The sequence below is a fragment of the Lemur catta genome, chromosome 3, assembly GCF_020740605.2.
Source record: "Lemur catta isolate mLemCat1 chromosome 3, mLemCat1.pri, whole genome shotgun sequence".
NCBI classification, from domain to species: domain Eukaryota; kingdom Metazoa; phylum Chordata; class Mammalia; order Primates; family Lemuridae; genus Lemur; species Lemur catta.
In genome coordinates, this window is record NC_059130.1 from 101,029,753 (window position 1) to 101,046,562 (window position 16,810).

The 16,810-nt window shown below is 38.2% G+C and overlaps 1 protein-coding gene across 3 annotated transcripts in view; it reads left to right on the top strand.

The window, feature by feature from the left end:
- KIAA0319L (KIAA0319 like) overlaps positions 1-16,810 on the top strand; it is a 95,636-nt gene that overhangs the window by 47,660 nt on the left and 31,166 nt on the right. For all 3 annotated transcript variants that reach the window (XM_045548288.1, XM_045548289.1, XM_045548291.1), the window contains exons 4-5: positions 11,554-11,800; positions 14,101-14,202. In XM_045548288.1, the coding sequence (XP_045404244.1) occupies positions 11,554-11,800; positions 14,101-14,202 (349 nt within the window). The remainder of the gene's footprint in view (positions 1-11,553; positions 11,801-14,100; positions 14,203-16,810) is intronic.

Consider the following 16,810-nt stretch of genomic DNA (forward strand, 5'->3'; position numbering starts at 1 on the left):
AATAGAGGAGATGGAGAGATGGAGAAAGCAAATGTGAATTGAAACCTTTCATCATTCTAAATAAGGTTTCCTTGAAGAAGAAACAGGTGCATCCACCTGGGGCATGATTATATGACATACGGTTGTTCAGAATTGGGTTAGATTTTATGATTTCTGTCAAGTGCCAGAAAAAATTGCCCAAGGAAATTCCACCCAACTCTATATCATCCCCTAAAAATTTCAGTACTACTTCATAGTTTCTTTTTTCTTTCTTTCTTTCTTTTCTTTCTTTCTTTCTTTTTTTTTTTTTTAGAGACAGGGTCTTGCTCTGTCACCCAGGCTGGAGTACAGTGGCATGATCATAGCTCACTGCAGCCTGGAACTCCTGGGCTTAAGTGATCCTCATACCTCAGCCTCCTGAGCAGCTAGGACTACAGGTACACACCACCATGCCCAGTTAATTTTTCTTATTTTTTTTGTAGACAGTGTCTCACTGTGTTGCCCAGGCTCATTTCAGACTCCTGGCCTCAAGCAGTCCTCCCATGTCAGCCTCCCAAAGTACTGGGATTATAGGCGTAAACTACCGTGCCTGGCCTTGTTATTCCTCTTGATGAATTGACCCCTTTATCATTATGGTATAATCCTCTTTATCATTGGTAATCGTCTTTGCTCTGAAGTCTGTTTTGTCTGATATTAACATAGCCACTTAAGCTTTATTTTTATTAGGGTTAGCATGATATATCTTTTCCATTATTTACTTTTAACTTATTTGTGTTTTTATATTTAAAGTGGATTTCTTATAGACTGCATATAGATGGGTTGCTTTTTATCCAGTCTGACAATCTTTGCTGATTAATTGGAGTTAGGCCACTTACATTTAATGTGATTATTGATGTGATTGGATTTAAATCTACCAACTTAGTATTTGTTTTCTATTTGTTCCATGTGTCTTTGTCCATTTTTTTCTGTTTTATGCCTTCTTTTGAATTAATTTTTTAATTCTGTTTTACCCCTTTGTTGGCTTGTTAGTTGTAGTAGCCAGAATAATGGTCCCTAAGGTTGTAAACGTCCTAATCCCAGGAACCTGTTAATTATGTTATGTTACTTGGCAAGGAGGAATTATGGCTGCAGATGGAATAAAGTTTGCTAATCAGCTGACCTTAAAATAGGAAGATTTTATCTTCTATTACCCTGTATTCTCCAGGTAGGCCCAATATAAACACAAAGGTCCCTAAAAGTGGAAGATGTAACTATAGAAGAAAGACCCAGAGAGATACAACGTTGCTTGCTTTGCAGATGGTGGAAGGGGGACCATGAGCCATAGAAGGTGGGTGGCCTCTAGAAGCTGGAAAAGACAGGGAAATGGATTCCTCCCCTAAAGCCTCCAGAAAGGAACACAGCCCTGCCAAACCCTTGATTTTAACCCAGTGAGATCTGTGTTGGATTCCTATTCTACAGAAGTGTAAGATAATAAATTTGTATTGTTTAAGCCACTAATAGCAGTGATAAAAGAATTTAATACATAGTTATAATTCTTTGTTGTGTAGTTTTAGTGGTTGCTATAGAGTTGACAGTATACATCTTTAGCTTATCAAAACTATCTTTAGTGATATTTCACTTTCATTTTTGAAAAATATTTTCACCGTTTAAATAAATCTAAGCTGGTAGATTTCCTTTTTGCTTTCAGTACTTTAAAGATATTGTACCTATGTCTTCTAGCTTATATTATTATATTTCAGTGGAGAAATATATAATTTGTATCTTTGTTCCTCTATTTGTGATGTATTTTTTTCTCTGACTGCTTATAAGATTTCCTCTTTATCACTGTTTTAAACAATTTAATTAAGTTGTTCTTTGGTGTAGTTTTGCGTTTATGTGCTTACGGTTTTATGAACTTCTCTAATCTGGATTAGAATGTGGGTTTATAGTTTTCATCAAACTTGGAAAATTATTGATCATTATTTTTTCAAATATTTTTCCATCCCCCTTCCTCTAAGAACTGAAGTTACAAGCATATTTAGCCACTTGAATTTGCTTCATGGTTTGCTGATGCTCTCTTCATTTATTTTCAGTCTTTTTCCCCACTACTTGAAGATAAATAGTATAAGTAGTGCTTAGGCAAGTGTTTCATTTTGAATAGTTTCTATTGAAATTCCTCAAGTTTACTAATCTTTTATTCTGCATTGTCTAATCTGCCATTAAATCTCTACAGTGTATATTTCATCTCCTATGTCTCATACATATTTGTCTTCTGAAGTTTGATTTGGATTTTTTAATGTCTTTTATGTCTCTACTTAATATGTTCAGTCTTTCCCATAACTTCTTGAACATATGGAATGCAATCATAATAATTATTTTATCCTTGTCTACCAGTCTGTCATCTCTGTTATTTCTGAATCAGTTTTAATTGATTGATATTTTTCCTCATTACAGATTTATTTGCCTGCTTCTTTACATGTCTGGTTATTTTTGATTGGTTGCCAGACATTGTAAATTTTACCTAGTGAGGTGCTGGATATTTTTTGTATCACTATGGGTATTCTTGTACTTTGTTCTGGGGTGTGGTTAAATTATTTGAAAACAGTCTGATAGTTTTGAGTCTTTATTCTAAGCTTTGTCATGTGAGTCCAGAGCTGTATTTAATCTAAGATTAATTTTTCCACACTACTGAGGGAAGAGTTTTATTAGTACTCTAACTGATGGCTTGTGAAGTGTGAAGTTTTCCATCCTGGCTTTTGGAATAGATACTATTCTTAGGCCATGTGAACTTGGATGCCATTCCCTATAATCCTTTTGGGTAGTTTTTTCCCTGGCCTTGGGTAGTGTCTTCACATACAGATGATCAGTACTCAGTTGAATACTTGAGAGGATCTTCTTCAGATCTCCAGAGTTCTGTCTCCATGTAGCTCTCTTCTCTCCCAGACTCCCAACTACATCTCTTCAATTCTGAAAGACTGCTGGCCTGTGCCTGTATTTCCCCTTCCTAGGCTACGGCCCAGAAACAGTCCCTAGGTGGCAAGTTGGGACAATCATAGGGATCACCTTACTTGTTTTTCATCTCTTATAATTGCTGTTTTTTGTTGTCTTGAATGCCATCATTCTATGTATTTTGTCTGGTTTCTTTAATTGTTTCAGGTGGGAGGATAAATTTTCTGCCTGTTATTCCGTCTTGACTAGAAGCAGAAATTCACCATGTTTTTTGTCTTTTTTTTTTTTTAACCTTTTGGCATTCACTTGTTTAACCACTACTTATACTACTTACTGTTCCAGACTCGTCCCAGGCTTTACTTCTTCTAGGAAGACTTCTCTGATATTCACTTCCCCAAATTGGGCCCAGATGCTCTCCTAAATGTTTCCACAATACTCTAAACCCTATCATTGTATTTTTAGTCTGAGAACATAATGCTTACTGTTCAAACTCAGTACTTCCAGATATATCCTTGATCTTATCTTTTTGCATCTTTAGTCGCTATTCCATTGCTGTCTCTTCCCTTTCATCTAGAAATGTCAAGGGTGGTCTGTACTTGCTTTCTCTTATTTATTTACTTGTATTTAATCCTCAGCTCTGTGGAATTTGGTTTCCACTGAAGCTACTCTTGCTGGATTGCCAGTAACTTCACAGTTGCCAGTTGCAGTGTATTCTTTTCAGTCTTTATTTGATTGGACCTTTCTGCATTATTTCATACTGGTTGCAGTTTTCCCTTTTTACTTGTTTACTTTCCAGATTCTTTTCCTTCTTTCTGACCATTCCTTGTTAGTCAGTTTTGTTTTTTGTTTCATCTGCTCACATCTTAAGCCTTGGATTCCCAGGTGTTCTATTATTGAACTTCTATTTCCTTTACTTACTTGCTCTTCTTGTTGTAGTTCATCCACTCCATGGCTTCAGCTACTGTCTTTGAGGCTTGATTCCAAGTCTTGGTCTCCACTTGAATTTCCCAGAGGTACTTTAGATTCAGTATGTCTAAAACATAACTTGCCTATAATTTCCTTAACATTGCTCTTCTGTAGTCTTAGATTTTGACACTACTATAGTCAGTCCCTCACTCAGACTAGAAACATGGATGTCATCTCAGACTCTTTCTCTCAAACCGCACATCTATTTCAGCTTCACAAATATTAGATTCTTAATATTTTAGAATTCATCCCAGAGGGGGAATTTCCAGTAATGATAGCAGAGTAAAGTGATCTCCTGAACCTTCCCACGGATAATTTTTATAAACTCTGTAAAAAAAAATGTATTTAACAAACTGGAAATGTATTTAAAAAAGCAAACAGAAGCTAGAGGAGAGATTACTTTTGAAAAAAATAGCAACTAGAAGTGATAAGAATTGTGAATGTGCAGCTTTTAAAATTTTTTGCCTGAAGGTATTCAACAACTCCAACAGCAAAGGAAAATGGCAGTGGAAAACCCCAGCCTTACTTTCTTATGGTGGCAAAGAACAGAGTTCGTGATAGAAAAATATCTGAAAATTTAGCAGGAGGGCTAAAATTCTACTAAAATCCCTGGCTGAACCTCTAAACTACTCCTGCATGGGGAGACTCCAGGAGGCTGGGTGAAAAAGCAGGCAGAGATCAGAGAGGCAGATCTGTCTTTCAAAAATAGGACCTTTACAAGGTGAGCTCTGTTAGTTTGCTACTTTTTAAAAACTGAGTGGGCCGGGTGCAGTGGCTCACGCCTGTAATCCTAGCACTCTGGGAGGCTGAGGCGGGTGGATTGCTCGAGGTCAGGAGTTCGAGACCAGCCTGAGCAACAGTGAGACCCCGTCTCTACTAAAAATAGAAAGAAATTATATGGCCAACTAAAAATCTATATAGAAAAAATTAGCCGGGCATAGTGGCGCATGCCTGTAGTCCCAGCTACTCGGGAGGCTGAGGCAGTAGGATCGCTTAAGCCCAGGAGTCTGAGGTTGCTGTGAGCTAGGCTGACGCCACGGCATTCACTCTAGCCCGGGCAACAGAGCGAGACTCTGTCTCAAAAAAAAAAACCGAGTGCATTGCCCCACCATGGGAAAACAGGTGGCAGAAATCTGAAATCTTGTGGGCTTGAGGCATCATAGGACAAAATCTAAGGCTAAAAAATTAGGGAGGAATCCCCAGAAGCACAGAAAGCACAGTAAGAACAAGCCTCAACTCTGAATATCATCTCTGGCCAAAATCTTGGCGGATCATCAATTACACAGGCTGACCTGCAGGGGATTGAGCTAAAAAAGCAGCTGTAAGAATTACACAGAGATATCAGTTATTGAACGTTGTGTGGGGAGAGGGGGCAAAGTCTACAGTTTAAGTCCTGGTGAGTTATTTGCCTACTAGGAAAAAAAACCCAATAATTCCAAGGAAAACACAGTAGAATCCAGAGTCACTACCTGTATGAGATGGATTGTCTACTATTTAACCAAAAATTACTAGACATGCAGAGGATCAGGAAAGAGTGACCCATACCCAGGGGGAAACGGTAGTCAATAGAAACTGACTCCAAGTTTACTCAGATATTTGAGTTGGTAATCAAAGACTTCAAAGTAGCTATTATATGTATATTCTTAGAATTAAAGTAAACTGATTTTAATGAGCGAGCAGATAAGGCATTTCAAAACAGAAATGGAAACAGTATTAAAAATGAGAAAATAGAAACAAAGAGGACTTCCATTATGGCAGCAATAAGTATTAGTAATTTTCTTGTAAACAAGTATAAAACTGGGTCAAAGTTGTCAAAACCAAATATTCAGAGCACTAGATATATAATTGAGGCAGAAAAAAATTGAGAAGAATTTATTCTTAAAAAGCTGGTAATGCTTTGAGTAAGTGCAGGGGAAATCTGTGGTCTTCTTCTTGAGACGTCTCCCATCTGTCCCTATATCCATTACCTCAGCTCTGGTGACAAGAATTACAGTTTTGCCAGCATGTGGGGGAACGTGAAAACTAGCAACTTTTCTGCCAAAGGGGGTAGACTGAGGCAGAGGGTGAAAACTCATGCCTTTGCCAACTAAAAGTGGCAAACTTTGTTAGGAATGAATGCAGAGAATCCACAGCTTTACTAGCCCAAGATTGCAGTGCCTGTTGAAGTGAATGGTGGACCTGCCAGGAACTTAATGGGAAGATCCTGAAAATAAGAGAGCCGTAGAAGGGCTAAAATAAACTCTACATATCCCTGGCTGACTGGGAAACTACCTACACGTGCAGGAGGGACCCAAGGGAGACTTGAGAACTGGCTGCAACTTTGAATGCATTCCTTAAGCAATACACAGATTGGGTGGCAGAGGGCAAAGCTTAATGGGCTCAAGGCCTATGAGCATGCTTTGCCCAAATCATTGGCTGACAACTAAACTATGCAGACACAGGAGTGATCCCTAGGAAGCCAACTTAAAATAAAAACAAGAATAAAAAAACTGAGCAGAGATATCAGTGGCAAGATATTATGGGGGAGTCAGATTCTACAGTTTAAGTACAGGGAAGTTACTAAAAATAATCAACAGCCCATCAGAAAAGTAAAACAATCTAGAGTTACTACAATATATTATCTAAAATGTCCAGTTTTCAACCAGATATTGAGACTTATAAGGAAAGAATCAGGAAGGTATGACCCATGCTCAGGAAAAAAAAGTAGTTAATAGAAATATTTCTGAGTTGGCCCAGCTGTTAGATTTAGCAAAGACTTCAAAGCAGCTGCTTAAAATATGCTTAAGAAATTAAAAGAAACTATATTCAGACTGGGCACGGTGGCTCACGCCTGTAATCCTTGCTAGGATACTCTGAGAGACTGAGGCAGGAGGATTGCTTGAGCTCAGGAGACCAGTATGAGCAAGACTGAGACCCTGTCTCTACTAAAAGTAGAAAAATTAGCTGGGCATCATGGTACGGGCCTGTAGTCCCAGCTACTCAGGAGGCTGAGGCAGGAGGATCACTTGAGCCTAGGAGTTTGGGGCTGCAGTGATCTACTACAATGCCATTCTACTCTACCCAGGGCAACAGAGTGAGACTCTGTCTCAAAAAAATAAGTAAATAAATAAACCTATATTCAAAGGTTTAAAGGAAAATGTGATGACAGTTGCTTAACAAATAGGGAATTGGCTCTAATCACTTTTATTCAGCATCATATTGAAGGTTCTAGCCAATGTAATAATGCAAGAAAAAGAAATACAGATTGGAAATGAAGAAGCAAAACTGCCTTTATTCACAGATGATATGATTATGTACCTAGATTCCAAGGAATCTACATAAAAGCTACTAGAACTATTAAGTGAATTTAGGAAGATTACAGGATATAAGGTCAATATACAAAAATAACTGGGTTTATATATTAGCAATGAATAATTGGGAATTGAAGTGTTATTTTTTATTTATTTTTAATGTTTTTTTTTAAGGGATGGGGTCTTACTCTGTTGTCTAGGCTGGGCTTGAACTTCTGGGCTCAAGTGATCCTCCCACCTCAGCCTCTCAAGTAGCTGAGATTATAGGCGCATGCCACTACACCTGGCTTGAAGTTTTAAACTACGTATAATCTTCAAAAGCATGAAATACTTAGGGATAAATTTAACAAAGTATGTGCAAGAACTATATACTGGAAACTACAAAATATTCCGGAAATTTGAGAAAGAAATAAATGGAGAGAGATACCATTGTAATGGGTATCAACAGCCCATCAGAAAAATAAAATGGAATCTAGAGTTACTACGATATATTGTAATATATTGTAGTAACTAGTAACTAGTGTCTAAATCCCACCGCCCCATTCATGTCCAGCTGGAACCTCAGCATGTGACCTTATTTGGGAATAGGATCTTTGCAGATGTAATTAGTTAAGGATCTCGAGATGGAACCATCTTACATTCTTGTCTTTAGGGTGGGCCCTAAATCTAATGACTGGTATCTTTACGAGAGAAGGCAAAGGGAAATTTGGATCCACAGAGACACAGGAAAGAAGGCCATGTGAAGATGGAGGCATGGATTAGAGTCTTGTTGCCATTAGCCAAGGAAAGCTAAGAGCCTCTAGGAGCTGGAAGCAGCAAAGAAGTATTCTCCCCTAGGGCCTTCAGAGGGAGTGAGGCCCTGCCAACTTAAATTCAGACTTCTGGTGTCCAGAACTGTGACAGAATAAATTTCTATTGTTTTAAGCCACAAAGTTTATGATAATTTGTGATGGTGGCTCTAGGAAACTAATACAACCATGTTTATGGATTGGGACCTAGAGTGATCAAAACAGTTTAAAAAAAATAGCAAAGTTGGAGGACTTAAACTATCTGTTAATAACTTTCAGACTTATTATAAAGTCACAGTAATCAAGGCAGTAGTATTGGTGTAAAAATAGACTACATTAATGGAACATAATGGAGTCCAGAAATAGACCCACACTTACATGGTCAATTGATGTGCCAAGGCAATTCATTGGGGAAGGGATATCTTTTTAACACATGGTGCTAGAACAATTGAATAGTGATATGTGATAACATGAACCTTGACCCTTCTCACAATGCAGAAAAGTTAGCTGAAAATGGATCATAGACCTAAATTTAAGAGCTAAAAATACAAAACTTGTAGAAGAAAATTTTTGTAATCTTGGTTTGGCAGTGATTTCTTAGATATGTCACTGAAAACATGAGCTATAAAAGAAAAGAATGATAAATTAGAGCTCATCAAAATTCTAAGTTTTTGCTAATCAAAAGCTAACACTAAGAAAATGAAAAAGCAAGCTACAGACTGGGAAAACATATTTGCCAATTATATGTCTGACAGCAGACTTGTTTATAGAATATATAAAGAGTTCTTGTAACTCAATTAGAAAACTAGTAACCCATTTTTTAAAAAATGAGTAAATATTTGAACAGATAGTTCACCAAAGAAGTTATACAGATATTTAATAAATACGTGAAAAGATGTTCAACTTCATTAATTACTAGGAAAATACAAATTAAAACCACAATGAGCTGCCACTACATACCTCTCGAATAGCTAAAATTAAAAAGACTTCTACACTAAAAATTGGCAGGGTTGTAGGATGACTGGAATACTCACAATGGTGGTGGTACTGTGTCATGTCACAACAACTTTAGAACACTGTTTGGCAGTTTTTAAAAAAAAGTTAAAGGTACACACCTTCCATATGACCAGGCATTCTACTTGTAATTATTTACCTAAGAGAAATGAAAGGACATGTCCATACAAAGATTTGTAGAGGAATGGTTATAGCAGCTTAATTTGTAATAGCCCAAAATTTGAATCAAGCCAAATATCCATCTATAGGTGAATGAATAAACAAATTGTGGAATATTCATATAGCAGAACACTACTTAACAATAATAAGGTATGAATTATTGATACATACAACATGGATGAATAACAAAATAACTTGAAATAAGCCAGACTCCTTCCCCCTCAAAAAGGGTGCATACTGCATGATCCATTTATATAAAATTCTAGAAAATAAAAACTAATCTATGCTGAGAAGGGCAGAGAATGGTTGCTTAGGGAATATGGGTGGGAGAGAGAAGGGATTATAAGGAGTATGAGGAATCTTTGGAAGTCACGAATATGTTCATTATCTTGATTGTAGTGATGGTTTCATAGGTGTACCCATATATCAAAATTTATCAAATTGTACACTTTAAATATGTTCAATTTATTGTAGGTCAATTATAGCTTAATAAAGCTGTAAAAAAATGGGCAAAGATTTGAATAAACTTCACCAAAGAAAAACTGGCCGGTAAACACATGAAAATATGTTCAACGTCATTAGTCATCAGGAAAATGCAAATTAAGTCACAGTGAGATACCACTTCCTAACCACTAGAATGACAAAAAATAAAAAGATGAGGAATACCAAGTGGTAGAGCAACTGGAACTCTCATATGTTGCTGGTAGAAATGCAAAATGGTACAGCCATTTTGGGTAACAGTTGATAGTTTCTTATAAAGTTAAACATACACTTATGTATAACCAGCAATTATCCTAAGTATTAAATATTTACCCAAGATAAATTAAAACATGTATATGGAAGCATTTGTATTCAAACACTGATAGCAGCTTTATTTATAATAGCTGAGAACTGAAAACAACTTTTGAAATCTCCATCAATAGATGAATAGAAAACAAATTTTGGTCTATCTTTATAACGGAATACTACTCAGTAATAAAAAAGAATGGTACTACTGATACACACAATACCCTCAGTGAGTCTCAGAAATATCATGTTGAATGAAAGCAGCCAGAGACAAAAATAGTGTGTATATGATTCCTTTTATATGAAATACAAGAAAACCCAAACTAATCTGTGGCAGAAAACAAACCACTGGTTGCCTGAGCCTAAAGGTGGTGGCAGGAATTTGTTGCAAAGGGGCATGAATGAACCTTTGGGGCTGATAGAAATGTGTTCTCTCTTAATTGTGGTTATGTGGGTGTATACATTTGTTACAACATTAGGGCGGGGCATGGTGGCTCACGCCTGTAATCCTAGCACTCTGGGAGGCTGAGGCAGGAGGATTGCTTGAGCTTAGGAGTTTGAGGCTGCAGTGAGCTATGATGTTGTTGCTCTCTAGCAGGGGTGACACAGCAAGGCTCTGTCTCAAAAAAAAAAAAAAAACAGACAAAAAAAACCATTGACCATCTGTACTTGAAATGTGTGTAGTTTATTTTTTGTGAATTACACTTCAACTAATTTGATTTTTAAAAATCCATACCACTGCCCTTGTTTCACCCCTCATCATTTCTCATATGGATGAATGTGGTACCCTCCTAAGCAGTATTCCTGCTGTTCTTCAAACCCATACACTGAGAAGCGACCTGTGAAACAGAAACCTGACCTTGTCACTTCCCTGCATCCATCCTTTAAGCTGCTCACCATTACCTAGTTCCTTAAAGTAGCATATGATACTTTCTTCGCCAGGTCCTTGCCTGTATCTCCAGCTTATCTTCCATTACTTCCTGCCCCTCACTGTGCTTATGGCTTTCAGCTCCCAACATAGACCATGTTAATTTCATTTCTCATGCCTATACTCATTCTCTCCCCTCCGCCTTTTGTCTGGTAAACAACTGTTTTTCCTCTAAAACTCAAGATTCTCTTCTTCCAGGAAGCCTTTTTCTTTTTTTAAAAAAATCATTCTTCTCCACACCCTCCCTCTAAGGAATTAAGTATACTTAGATTGTGTTTTGGTTCTTCATAACTTTTATAGGTATAGTCACCATTTTGGCTTACTATGCTGTCAGTTCTCAATCCCCCACTGTTGAGCACAATGATTAGTTTTATTCATATTTTGGATCTACAAGGCCTGCTCTCATAATAGGTACTCAGTAAGAATTTGTAGACAGATTGAACATAAACGTTAAGAAAAGAAGATGAAAGTATACATAGTACGGTCATTACTATTTTGTTTTAAATAAAACTCTTTGCATAGAAAAAAACTGAGATGATTTATATCAACATTTTCCGCACCATATATCTTTGGGTAGTGAGATTAGTTTCTTTAATATTTTTGACATTTTTGCATTTTTCAAGAAAACAAATTTAATGTGCTGCTATTTCATGAGACAAAATTTGAAAACCTGTATAACTCTTACCTACTCAGATGAGTTTTTGCGTTTCTTTAGGTCCACAAGGCAGTTACAATTTCCAGTCTCTTAACCACAGACCTGACTGCAGAGATGCCTGGTTGGCCAAAGAATGTGTCAGTGCAACCTGAGATATCAAAGGATCCTGGTCCTACGCCCAGCCCTCAGCAAGTCAAAAGTTCTGGGAATATCCAGATTGCTACCTCTCTGCCAGTGGCTCCCTCTTACGGTTATGCCACTCCCGCCCCCCAGCCCTCTTTTCAGAGCACCTCAGCACCACACCCAGGTGAGGCCCTTTGCTCCTGCCCTTGTAGTTAAAATGGGAAAGTGAAGCATTTGATCAGAATGTTCCCTTTTAGAGGAAAGAAGGGAGGGAGGAATGACTTGAACACTGTATGATAGAGATAAACAACCTTGTCAGTATCTCTGTAATCATGGACTTGGGGCTCTAGATCCCTTTCTCAGCAGGCCGCCAGCCTGTGGAAGTTTATGAAGCTCATTTTCCCAGAGCTTAAAGGCACAAGATTCAATTATGTAATGTTAGAGGAATCAAACAAACAGAGGCTACTGGGAGGAAAGAGTTGGATCCATGCACTTGTTTGCCTTCTGAAAGGCTGGTTGTAGGTCAGATATCTGTCTCTCATTTTTACAACATTTTTATTTTTAAAGCCACTCATAGGAAAGAGATTTATACATAGAGTGTTGCCTTAACAACAAGTCTGTGTTTCACAGGTGCTGTTCTAAGGTATTAAGAAGAAATGGTTAATCAGGGAAACTAATTTGATCTTTGTCCCCTGAAAAAGACAAGAGGGTGAAGCAAAGCCAGTGGAAGTGAATTGTTGCCAATTTTTAATTTCCTAGGGTCTCCTTTGGTGGTACTAGAACATGAAATTTTAGGGTTTCAAATCCTGAGGCACTGAAGTAATTTTTGTATTCAGGCAGAATGCCTGTAATTTTTGGTGTAATTGTGAAGGGCTTGGGTTGTTCTGTATTATATAGCCATTTTTTGGTCCATTATACTTTCTCTGAGTGCCATGGTTTCTCTTCTGTTTTCCTTTTTGAAAGTCACCTCAGAGAGTTCTTATTCCATCTCCTGGGGCATCCAAATGCTGCAGCTTCAATAAAGGATGTTTTATTTCTCCCCAAGTGCAATGTTCCCAAGCAGAGGCAGAGAAATCTCAAGTTTCATATTTGTCTAGGGAGCCCATCTCACCTCCCAACCTTGAAATATGAGCGAACCAGCCTGTTGTTTGCTTTAAGCTCTCCTAGTTTCAAGGTCTCATACCAAATGAACAATTATTGTCAGAGAAATAAGATTTGTATCATCAGTGGTTCTCAATGGTCTGTAAATGTTTTTGGTTGTTATAACTGTGGTCTGGGGCGGGGGGTGCGACTGACATCTAGTGGGTATAGGCCAGGGGTACTGCTAAACCTCCTACAGTGCTCAGGACAGTCCCCCCACCACAACAAAGAATTATCTGGTCCAAGATGTCAATAGGGCTGAGGCTGAGAAATCCCGACATATATGAAATAGATGGTGAATAGTATAAAGACAGTATATAGGTCTTTGCTGACTTGGGTGTTCCAAAAATGCTAACGTGGTTCAAGATTAGATTAGTTTGGACTGAAATGGTCTAGGAAGATTTTTTGGAGAGGAGACAGACTTTAAGCTAGAAAAAAAGTGCTGTATTTAGAATAAAGAAAGGCAAACATTCCAATTGAAAGAAATAGCTTTTAGCAAAGTCCCTGAGAGTAGACCATGGCTTCTGTGGAACATATATAACTAGCAGCAGAATTGAGTAGGAAGGATGAGATGGTGAGATCAGATGATGGTAGTTCTCTAATGCCAGGTTAGAAGTTTAGCCCTTAAACATGGTGTGGGAGCGGGGGTCTCGAATAGGGGAATAACATGGTCAGTGAGTATTTTAGAAAGACTAATGGTATTGGGTGTTTTAGGAAGACAGAATGGATCAGAGTGGGGACAGCTGGTAGAGGAAAGATCAAGTAAGATTCTTGGAATAACCTAAGTGTGAACAATGAGTCTATGGTTGTAGCAATTGGAATGGAAAGAAAGTAAGGTAGGTTTTGTTTCCGAGATTTGCCTTTCCTTCTAGACTCTATATGTATCTTATTAGAAAGTTATTTATCAGCATAGAGGTGATACTTTAAACAATTTGAACTCTGTGGAAACCGGGATGTAATGAGGGTTTAGAGACAGACTATAGTTTAAAACACGGTGCAGGAAAAGAGAAAGGAGGGAAAGTAGAATGATACGGTGCCGAGATCACCAAAAGTTTTAAGATGGAGGCAGTTAGCAGCAGTAGATGCCGCTGAGATGCAAGATGAGGATTGAGACACAGCTATTAGATTGGCTAAGAAGCAGTTCATTGATGACCTTGAAAGATCCTTTTCAATGGAAAAGGGGAGGCAGAATCAAATTCAGAGGATTAGAGAGTAGAAAAATGATTAGTAAATGATGATAGCAGCTGAATATCGTTCATGAATGGAGTTTGATCATAAAGGAAGAAGAGAAATGGGACAGTTTGGATCGATTTCTTATCTCTGTTATGTTTACTTTGTTTCCAGTTATAAGAGAGCTGGTGGTATCTGCTGGAGAGAGTGTACAGATAACCCTGCCTAAGAATGCAGTTCAATTAAACGCATTTGTTCTCCAAGAACCACTTCACGGTAAACTCCCTTTAAATTTGGATAGAATTTTTTTTTTTTTTAAGCAATGGGGTCCCAAGTAGCTGGGACTACAGTCATACACCACTGTGCCTGGCTAGGATAACATTTTAATTTACAGTGATATCCACATAGCTCAACTCATTTACTCCTTACAGCAGCCCTGTGAGGATAAGACATAGCATGGGTGTATATAAATATTTATGTAAAACAAGAGGCCATATAATAAAGGGTTTTAGAACATAGGCTTTGATGTCAAGCCTGGCTTACAATCCTAGCATAGCCAGTGATTAGCTGATTGATTTTTAAGTAAATGACTTTTCTGAGTTTTGATTTCTTTCTCAGTAAAATGGGGATAATAATTCCTGCCTCATAAGGTTACTTTATGGGCAAAATGAGATAGTGTTTAAGTCAGTAGTTCAGTGCCTAGCATATAGCTGATGCTCAACAATGTAGAATTTAGTTATTAGATTGTATTATACCCATTTCAAGAGGAAGAAACTGGCTAGGCACAGTGGCTCACACCTGTAATCCTAGCACTTTGGGAGGCCGAGATGGGAAGATTGCTTGAGACCAGCCTGAGCAATATAACAAGACCCCAGTGTTGCACAAAATGGAAAAATTAGCATGGTGGCATGGTGGCATTTGCCTATAGTCCCAGCTATTCGGAAGGTTGAGGCAGGAGGGTTGCTTGAGCCCAGGAGTTTGAGGTTGCAGTTAGCTATGATGATGCCACTGCACTCTAGCCTGAGCAACAGAGCGAGACCTTGTCTCAGGGGGGAAAAAAAAAGAAGAGGAAGAAGAAACTAAGACTCAGATTAATCTGTGTATTTTAGGCAAAGAACTAGTAAATAGCAGATGTAGGCTGGCATGGTGGCTCACACCTGTAATCCCAGCACTGTGGGAGGCCGAGGCAGGAGGATTGCTTGAGGTCAGGAGTTCAAGACCAGACTGGGCAACATAGCAAGACCCCATCTCTATAAAATTTTTTAAAAAATTAGCCAGGCATGGTGATGCATGGCTGTAGTCCCAGTTACTCGGGAGGCTGAGTTGAGAGGATCCCTTGAGCCCAGGATTTCAAGGCTGCAGTGAGTTATGATCACATCAACTGCTCTCCATCCTGGGTGACAGAGAGTGACTTTGTCTCAAAAAAAACAAAAACAAAAATGATAGAACTTGGAGAGAAGTAAGCCTATTGCTATTATAGAGTTGTAACTTAAAAAAAAAAAAAGATAAGGGCTGGGCATGGTGGCATGTACCTATAGTCCCAGCTACTCAAGAGGCTGAGGTGGGAGGATCACTTGAGCCCAGGAGTTTGAAGCCAGTCTGGGCAACATAGTGAGACCCTGTCTCTTTAAAAAAAAAAAAAAAGATAAGCCCAATGTCACATACAAAATTCAAATTTATAAAATATATAAATTAGGGGATGATTGAATCATTAAACTTTTTTAATATGAGCATTCCTTTCACTTTTGAAGTAAATGTTAATATACCAGAGTTTGACTGATAAACACATACATGTTCTCTTAAGACTGTATATGACATGAGTGAAGCATACTTTGACGGAAAATGGTTAGCTTTATGTTACTCTCATTAAAAGGTTGGTCAAGTAGAATGCCCTTTCCTATTCAGGATGCAGTCCTTCCATTTTAGGTACACACCTTTCTAATACAGTATTCCTAATTTTGCTAATACCAAATAGTGTGTTTATGTAAACAGTACTTTTCCAGAACCAAAATGCCTTCTCTGTTCTGTATTTCTGCTTTCAAATTGAGGTTCCCTTATCAATTCATTCTACCTTCCTCAAGAAAAGCTTTTTTCCTTTCTTTGGTGGCAAGTTAAGGTGATTGAATTTGGTGGCCTTTGAACATGAAGGTGAGAAAGGAACGGCCTTGAGCTGTGATTACTCCCACTCTTGTGAAGATACGCTTGGCTCTACTGTATTTTCTTTCCTAACCCATATTTGCATGTACGTTTTTGTGAGTTACTATCATCACGTACACCAATATTCCAAAACACATCAGTTCAGAAACAGATTCTTTTCAACTCTGCTCTCCCCAGGTTCTCTAGCGCTTATCAGAGATATGAGATAGATGGTTTCAAACTTTCCAAGGTTGGGGGGCAATGATGCAGGACCAACTCTGCATGCTGTTCATCCCACCCCCACCTGTGGCAGCCCATCAGGATCCCTATAGGGTTTGGAGGTCCCATCTCAGAACCACTACCCTAAATGTCTACAGCCAGCATTGTAACAGACCTACTCTCAGTAGTTCCCGTCCTCAGGAACTACTGCCTGTAAGGCATAGTTGTTTTCTGTCCTGGGAATATTGTCTTTTTTGAAATTTGTGTTGTTAGCCTTAGATATTATAAAATTGTCAGTTCCTAGACTACTGTGGGTCTGTTTTCTGTGTGGAAGAAAATTTAAACTATAATTAGAAGAAATGTCTCTTAGCTTGAATCCTACTTCTGCTGCTTTCTTTCCTGCTCTTCCCCTAACCTAACTTCTACATACTCTACACATCTGTGAGAGCTTCCCTTGCTTACAACTGGCCAAAACAATACTAATTTTGGGGGGAGGGAGGAAGGAAGATCTTGTGTCCCAGGCTTATAA